Consider the following 8633-nt stretch of genomic DNA (forward strand, 5'->3'; position numbering starts at 1 on the left):
GTGCTATATTTCCTTATGCACGGCATTGTAAAAAAAAAAAAATATCCAACCCTTTCTGTCTCACCATTCATGAACTCTTCTCAATGGTCCTGACATTCCTTGTCCTGCTTTTTGCAACTTTCTATTTTCCAGCCTTTATTTGCCACATTTCAGTGTCTCCTCTCCTCTCCTCTCACCTTTCCTTCCCTCCACTCCCACTTCCACATGCAGGGTCTTGGATTCGAGTGCCATCTTCTAGCCTTTATTTATCCTCCAAGCTCTCTTAGGTCCCTCTCACTTGTCTTCCTATCCCTGTTCCTTGATATGTTCTTGCCTATAGAGCTCTTTTTACTTCTCTCCTTCAGTTTTGCCCCCTCCTGAAGTCCTCATCATATTTAAATGGTGCCATCCAATTTCCTCTGTTCTCTTTTCTGTTTCACCTCCTTTAAAGCAGGAGCGACCAACAGCTGAATTTGTTCTTTTGATGAGTTGCATATTAGAAGCCTGTTTCTAAAAATAGGTGAGATCAGAAGTTATTGAAAGGTAATTTTGGTTTAATTTACATTTCATAGAATGAATATGATTCCTTCCCCTGTGGTTGTGTCCACATCCAAAGCTTTCAGTAGTCACACATGTGCAGCTCTGCTTTAAAAGCATCAGCATGGCAACCTGTGGCTTAAGAATCATGTGGAGTCCTCAGTCTAATTTAGTATGTGTAGCAAGGATAGAAAGAAAGATAGGAGATCAGAAAGAAAGCCCTGTTCTTTCTGAAAAATATTGGTCATTAGTGTTAGTGCATTTGTCTGACTGCAAAATAAAAATCAGGTCTGAGTCGAGTTCTGAATAAATAACCTGTTCAGAGCCTATCTATTATGATGTATCAGGTTTTGCTGGGGAAAATGGGAAATACCAGCAGGAGGGAAAGGGATATATCTTGCTGCACCTGATGCTTGCACTTTTCTCTAGGCAAGATTCAAACAATGTGAGCCACCACGGCCCATTCCAGACAGCCCCTGGCCAGGCATACTGTATGGAACACAGGTAAGCCAATGCACTGGGTGGATAAAATTTCTAATATCTCTCACTCTACCTGAAAGGATAAGGGCAGCTTAATACATTGTAAGAACTCTGTTGCTTTCTCAAAAATTACCTGCCAAGCATTATATTCAAGCTGCTGCCTGGGTTCATACCATGGGTTAGGCTAAAATATCATTGCTTTTTTGGTGGCGTGGTGTTTATTGGGCACAACAGGGTTGGTTGAATCAGCATACATTGTAAATACTCAGTCCTGTGGGTTGTTAAAGTAGGAGTTCAAGCTACTACAGAGTTGGTTGGGAGACCATCACTCTTTGCCATTTTTTAAACTTTATGAAATACACAGTGATCCAAGTGAGGAGCTGGTTCTACCACGGATGGAGACACTTTCCACTCTCCCTGTCCTGGTTCAACCCTTGCCTCAAATATAATAGATGGTGACAGTGAAGCAAAATAGAGAAATGGAGCTCCTGCAGCAGCCCTACTTTGACAGCTTCCACCTCTAGGAATTTTCCTCCATAGCAGCTACTAGACAAAAGAACTAACATTATTCAGATGACACAGCTGATGGGGGGGAAGTTTGCTTAGCTCAAACAGAACTAAGAACCTAACAATCTCAACTGTATTGAGCAATTTACATGACATGCTATCTCTTTACCCAATTAAACATGTCCAGTGGAGGGTATTAAATAAGCTACTCTGGTTAATAGTTCAACAGGATCCCATCATCTCAAGTGGCATGTTGAAAGGGGATGATGGGAATTGTTTGGCTCAAACACCCAAAGAGTACTATATGGCTTACTTTCGCTTTGATAAACTTTGTTGAGCATAAGTGTTTCATTTCCTAATCTTGGATTCTATTCAAAGGAATGGTGGGTCCCCATGTTCTTTGTGTACTTTAAGGGATGATCAGATTATTAAATGCCTGTTCTTTATTTGTCTGCTTGTACAATTGTATGGTTTCTTCTGCATTCCTTTTAGTTCCTTGTACCAGCTGCATGCTGAGGCCAGCCAGTCCTTCTCTGCACCTCAGGCCTTGGTATCAGACAGTCCTTCCATTTATCAGCGCCCATGGTCTGCCCCATGTCTGCCGTATCCCTCTCAGGGCTTCAAGCAGGAATTCCATGACCCCATGTATGAGCAAGTGAACACACTGGGAGATGTAGACAGTTCCCGGTATGCAACTGGCGTGGTGATAAAACAGGAGCAGATGGACTATGCTTTTGACACAGGTAGAGTGCAAGAAAGTGGGAGTGTATTATAAATATATGTGTGTGCAGGTGTTTAGGACTAGTGTCAATTCTTTGGACCTGGTTTATCTTTTTTCTGCTACAGAAACAATCTGAAATTTTCTGGGTCCAGTTATGCTGATTAACAATCAAGGCATTTGGGCTTACTTGGCATTGCATGTAATACTATGCCCCCCCCCAAAAAAGAGAAAGAAGTGGGGAGGCCTCAGTACTGCTCCTGCCAAAATCTTGCATCCTTGTTGCTATTAAAATATGCCATTTGTTGATTTCACAAAATTGAGCACATAGAACATATCAAAACTGAGCACACAGAACAAGACTGATATCTGTATGTAAGTATATTTCCCAATGATACATCCATCCAGGAATCCTGGCATTGTGGGTTTAAACCAGCTTCCCCCAACCTCATGTATGCCAGATGTAGTGGTCTACAGTTCCCAGCACTCCCATATTCTGGTAGGGGATGAGGACAGTCCGAATTCAGTGTATCTGGAAGTTATCTGGAAGGTACCCCTTTCTTCCATACAGTATTACTATTATGTATTTTCAATATACTGTACATTATATTCAGATTCTCTTTCATACACACTTGGTTTTGTTATAAAAGTTTTATACATAAATAAAAGAACAAAAATCCTGCAGAGGGGTGTTTGTTTCTGGTGTTAATGTTCCCTTGCCATTGTGGTACAGAGGGCAGAGCACTAGGTTGAGAGTAGCCTTAATTCCATTGGCTGATCTTAAATGCTCAGTAGGGTTGAATTGGATTATAGTTGGTTGGGGGACCATTAGGTCTGTAGCATAACTGGCCAGTTTAAAAAAAAACCAGAGATTACAATGGGAAATCTCATCTACAAGGTTGCCAAGAAAACTGTATGGAGTTGAGCTTGATTCATGGGCATCTTCATTCTTACTTTCCTCCAGTGGCAACTGCCCAATCCATTTAATTAGTTTGCTATGACTTGGCAGGGAGAAAAATGCCAACACTTCTTTAGCTCATGAGAAATTCTTCTGTATGTTAAAATGTTTTAAGTTGCCTTTTTTCCCTTATACCCATTAAACTTCAAGTACGTTCCTTTTTCTTTTACTACCACACTTACCTATAGAAGAGGGATTTTTATGGATTTCCTGACCTTTAAATGTTAGGCGAGAAAGAGGAAAAACTATTCTGTCCCCTAGGGCTGGCAAGGCGTTGCATAACCTTGAGTCTCTACCTTCCTGCTGGTTTGGCCCAGAGCCTGTCTGTGTTGCTAGCTGGAATGGAAAGGAATTTCATTCACAAAATGGATGCACAGGAACTGGGCTCCGGATAGGGAGTGTTGGGTTTCACTGCTCGTGCTCTCCTGGTGGTGCAGCTGAAATCAGCAGGCAGGCTGGTAACACAAGCCAAAGCTTGGCTTACTGCCCAGAGAAAGTGGGAGCAGGAATAGAAAATGACACCTGCAAACCTGGGAGGGGGGGGGGGGAGGAAAGCATCCAACTGGCGTTTGAAGTAGGAAAGCCTTTGGCTATCCAGGAGAAACGCACACCCTTCCTGACGCTTTTTACAACTCCACATTTCCCAGGGGACAGCTATTAGTGACTTTCCTCACTTGCTTTTTCCGGCTATAAACTTCTTAAAGTGTCAGTGATTAAAGAAAAAAAAAAGATTGCATTATCCATGATAGCTGTCTTTTCAGGATTTAACCCATTAATACTGAATAAATGTTTACTTGCTTTCATTTTTCTTTGCTGAGTGTAATTATATGTGGGTAGATGGGGAGATAAAACTGTTAGATGGGAATAAAAGTGCCCAGTGAGTAATGGATTTGGCTATTGAAAGGTGTTTTTGTAGGTATTGATAACCTAAGGCCTTCTAGATGTTGATAGACTGCAATTCCCAACATCCCTTATAGCAGGTTAGTTTAGGTGGAGTTCCTAAGAATAATGGTTCAGTGGCAATTGAAAGATCAGAAGATCTCCAGATCTCATAAGAGAGGCACGATGTACATTGTAATTTATTTTAATCATTTTTATATTCCACTTTTTCTGTAAAAGCTCCACTTAAACATGCTTTGTTAAACTTACAGTAATATTATTCATTCATTCATTAGAATCAGATAGATGTCAAACAATTCCTGCAAAATAAAAAGCTAGAGCAAAAAAAAAAGAGTCTCCTGAAGAAAAATCATAGCAAAATTGGTCTTAAATATCTTAATGGGTATAAAAGTATGGATGGAAGTGAGTGCTCCAACAAGAGAATTCCCCAAATTAATTCATTTTGGATTTAATTTATATCCCATTTGTTTCCCCCAAATGGTATCCAAAGATAGCACTGGCATCTTTAGTAGCTATACATATAAACCAAAGCCAGCAAACCTATTTATTCCATGCTGTAATTTTTCTGTTTGAGTTACAGATGTGGCAAGCTGCCATTCAATGTATATGAATGCAGAAGGATTACCAAATTGTTCCAGTTCTGAAGGCATATTAGGTGAGAAAAATAATCTTGGGATTCTGGTAGATTTGATACAATTTTCTCTTTAAGATGATGATAATAATAAACAACATCTGCCTATCCCAAGTCTTCGGGAAGGACCTGATTAGTGGACAAAAATGCCAAATCCAATGTAAACATCTGGCTGACAGTGCAACCAATTTTCTGTGGATTGTTCTGGGAATAGGTTTGGATCCATGATTGGACAGAAATTAGTAGGGACAAATTCCACCTTGTATCATTTCCCAGAAAAAAGTCCAGTATTTTTCATAGCAAAAATGCTCTGTGTACAGAAATTTTCTAAAATTCTTAGCACATACCGCTTTGATTGTTCCCATAGAAAAATCTGTGGAGTGCAGGCAGAAGCGATTTGGTAGGCTTAAGCCTTCCTTTTACCCTACAACAAGCAAGTAAAAGATACAGCAGAGGCAAAGTCAGTCTAAAAAAATTCCACCCTGAAGAGTTCATAAAAAGTCAGGGTTCGAATTGCATCTGATCCTAGGACTCAGTTCTAGGATGCAAGGCAAACACCTAAACAATCAGTTACAAGAGCACATGGATTACATTATTTTTAGCATTGGGTTTCCTTTGGACTTTATCCAAGAGGGTTCAAATATTCACACAATAAGATTGCATCAATTATATTAAAGTACATTCAACACCAATGCCGACTTGTAGGTAGACATTTATTCTTGAAGAGATATTGAGTTGTTGTTTGTTGCTTATTGACTTATTGCTAGTTAGAATGAACAATATCAAGATGGACTTGGGATGTGTTTTATAAGAGGCAGATTCATACTTTCAGGAAAGATAAAATTCTCCCCAGTCCTGTTTCAGCCATAGTATCTATAAAGCATTCCCCCCCACCTTTCCACCCACAACTAAAAAAGGAAAAAAAAATCATACCTACTACTGAATATACAGCTATCTTAACTTCTGGGAGAATGATTAGTAGAATTAATACTACTAACAATGGAAGGTTTCATAATGATAAGAAAGTCTCACATGGCTAAATCTAGCTAATTGAAAACCTAAGGAGCAGCAGTTGTTGTGTGATCAGTCCTATCAATCCTGGCAAGAGTTTTGGTAGTTAATTTCCGAATGTTAATGACTTACATATATCTAGTAGAAATGCAGATAAGATTCTTGATATCTACCTGTTGTCGGGTTTGTTTGTTTTTTGCAGGCTATGGTTATGGGAGGCAAATGCGACCATTTGCAGAAGATGCTTGTGTTGTTCCTGAGAGGTTTGAAGGTCAGAGTCAATAGCATTTGGCTTTAGTTCCCTTAATACTCAAGCTACCCAATCTTCAAGATGAATATTTGAACTAAGAGTACATCTTTCATAAATGTAGTATTCCCTTAAGACAGTGGTTCTCAGCCTGTGGTCCACAGATCCCTGGGGGTCCACAATGTCAATCGCAGAGAATCCATGAAGGCTTGAAGAAATGTTATGATTTAAATCTTAAGTTAAGTCTTGGGGGTCTGTTCCATGGTTCGTGGCCACAAAAGATATTTAAAGGGAGTCCGTGGTGAAGAAAAGGTTGAGAACGATCACCTGAAACATTATTCCTCCACTTATAATAGACCACTCCAATTTTGCAAAGTTTACAGGTGCTGTCCTTCAACTTACCTCATGCTTTATATATTTGGTTGGTATCAAGTTGGCAAAGTTATATTTTAAATCTGAACTTGAACAGAATATCCACATATTAGTCCCAGGGAATATGTGGTCTGTGATATTTTATAGGTAGATATTTGGATTATGTTCTCGCCTTCCAGAGGGTGGATATCCAAGATGAAATCCACTTTTGCCTACTATTTGAGAAACATAAAACGTAGACTTCTAAATATCAAATGTACAATCCACGTTTAATTTTGTATCTTTGAAAACTTTGGAATTCACACAGGTTTGCTGATATTTCCCTCTTGCTTCTCAGTGCCTCTATATCTTTATCAACATACCTATTTGTAATCCCACCTGAGTTTCTTCATAGATGGTGTGATAAGGAGAAATATTTTGAAATATAGCAGCCTTCCCAAATGACCTGGAATTTTAATTTCCAAATTTCCAGCCATCCTCTGCCCAGATTTGTTAGGAAATCTGGGAATTGTCATCTCTCAATATTCCTGGAGAGCAAGAGGGTGGAGAAAGCTGGTAGATACAGTAGAGTCCCTCTGTCTTTTGCCTGTAGGGGAAGCAAAGTATCGAAGTTTGATTTCAAGATATGGCATGGGTCGTCCCCATGAACTTTCTCCCAAAAATTCAAGAGTTTTTTAAATAATTTTTTTCTTCCCTTTTATTGTATTGTATATGTTGTCTTTGATAGGGGATATTAAGCAGGAAGGAAGTGGATACCGTGAGGGTCCGCCGTATCAACGGCGTGGATCTCTGCAGCTTTGGCAGTTCCTGGTGACTTTGCTGGATGATCCAAGCAACTCCCATTTTATTGCCTGGACTGGTCGAGGGATGGAATTCAAACTCATTGAACCAGAAGAGGTGAGATTTTCTGTTACTTCTTTTAACTGAAAACCATCTTATATTACCCTTCATTGATTCTGGATTACAGGAACCTAGTTAAAACCATATCTGATATTGGAATATTGAGCGAGTGTCCTCCTAAAATTGTCAAATTATACTACTATGGAAAAAGAGTACAGTTTTATTTGCTGATTGCAATATCAATCAGCACTCTCAATTTATATTGATAATCCATAAGTTAAATGGATCTTTTGTGTTGGCCAACTTACTTCTTTATCCAGGCCCCACCTTGCCTTTAAAAAAGAATGCCCAATATGTGGTCAATGGCCACATATGGGCTATAGCCTCCGAAAAAGTTGCACATATCTAACTTTCTAATAATTGAACAAAACCAGCTTCAGAACACCACAAAAATGCACTTTCCATTGCTGAAAAGGGGAGAGTCTTCTGTATTAAAAAAGTAGATTTTTTTTCTTAACCCTTTAATGTAAATGTTCTTCCCAAATGCATATATAAATATGAAGCCAGTTATAAACCAATGAACCTATATTTTCTCAAACTGTAATTTCAGTTCGCAAGTCAAGTCTTTATATGGGATCAAAGTACATAGCCAAAAATCATTATATTGGAGAAGCTTCTTGAATGAGAAGCAAAATGTTTTCAAAGAAAACACCAATTCATTTGAATTTTTTAAGAGAAAGTGCCCGACTGTGAATAGAAAGTTTTAGTTTGTCGCTCCAAGACTGGTCCCAATTGGTTCGCACATAAATCTGATTTCCTCACTCTGAATTGGCCCTGCAGGTGGCACGACTTTGGGGCATTCAGAAGAATCGTCCAGCTATGAACTATGACAAGTTGAGTCGCTCTCTTCGCTACTATTATGAAAAAGGCATTATGCAAAAGGTTGGTCTGGAGTTTGATTGCTTGGTACATGCCATTTAAACTTGGGAAGGTGGGCACTCATCTGATAAAGAGCTGACAGAATTGTTAATCTCTCGTTAACAATTTCTAACAATATCTGGGGCATTTTGAACACAGATGATCTTAGGTTAAAGATCTATTCACTGTTTTTATTCAATATTTGATGATCTCTGGAGGGCTCGGGATAGGGGCTGTTCCTCTATCCTGGTCCTGTTAGACCTCTCAGCGGCTTTTGATACCATCGACCATGGTATCTTGTTGCACCGGTTAGGGGGGTTGGGGTTGGGGGGCACGGTTTTACGGTGGTTCTCCTCCTACCTCTCGGACCGGACGCAATTTGTGTTGGCAGGGGGGCAGAGGTCAACCTCGAGGCGCCTCACTTGTGGGGTACCACAGGGGTCGGTCCTCTCGCCTCTCCTGTTCAACATTTATATGAAGCCACTGGGTGAGATCATCCGTGGTTTCGGGGTGGAGTTTCATCAGTACGCAGATG

At 39.8% G+C, this 8633-nt stretch overlaps 1 protein-coding gene across 1 annotated transcript in view; it reads left to right on the forward strand.

Moving 5' to 3' along the window:
* Window positions 1-8633, forward strand: part of ETV4 (ETS variant 4) — a 29231-nt gene that overhangs the window by 18673 nt on the left and 1925 nt on the right. The window contains exons 6-11 of the mRNA XM_015810466.1: window positions 946-1020; window positions 1996-2246; window positions 4660-4734; window positions 5924-5992; window positions 7068-7237; window positions 8021-8122. Of these exons, the coding sequence (XP_015665952.1) occupies window positions 946-1020; window positions 1996-2246; window positions 4660-4734; window positions 5924-5992; window positions 7068-7237; window positions 8021-8122 (742 nt within the window). The remainder of the gene's footprint in view (window positions 1-945; window positions 1021-1995; window positions 2247-4659; window positions 4735-5923; window positions 5993-7067; window positions 7238-8020; window positions 8123-8633) is intronic.

Source organism: Protobothrops mucrosquamatus, unplaced genomic scaffold (assembly GCF_001527695.2).
Source record: "Protobothrops mucrosquamatus isolate PMUCROS unplaced genomic scaffold, P.Mucros_1.0 scaffold10, whole genome shotgun sequence".
In the NCBI taxonomy this organism is placed as follows: Eukaryota; Metazoa; Chordata; class Lepidosauria; order Squamata; family Viperidae; genus Protobothrops; species Protobothrops mucrosquamatus.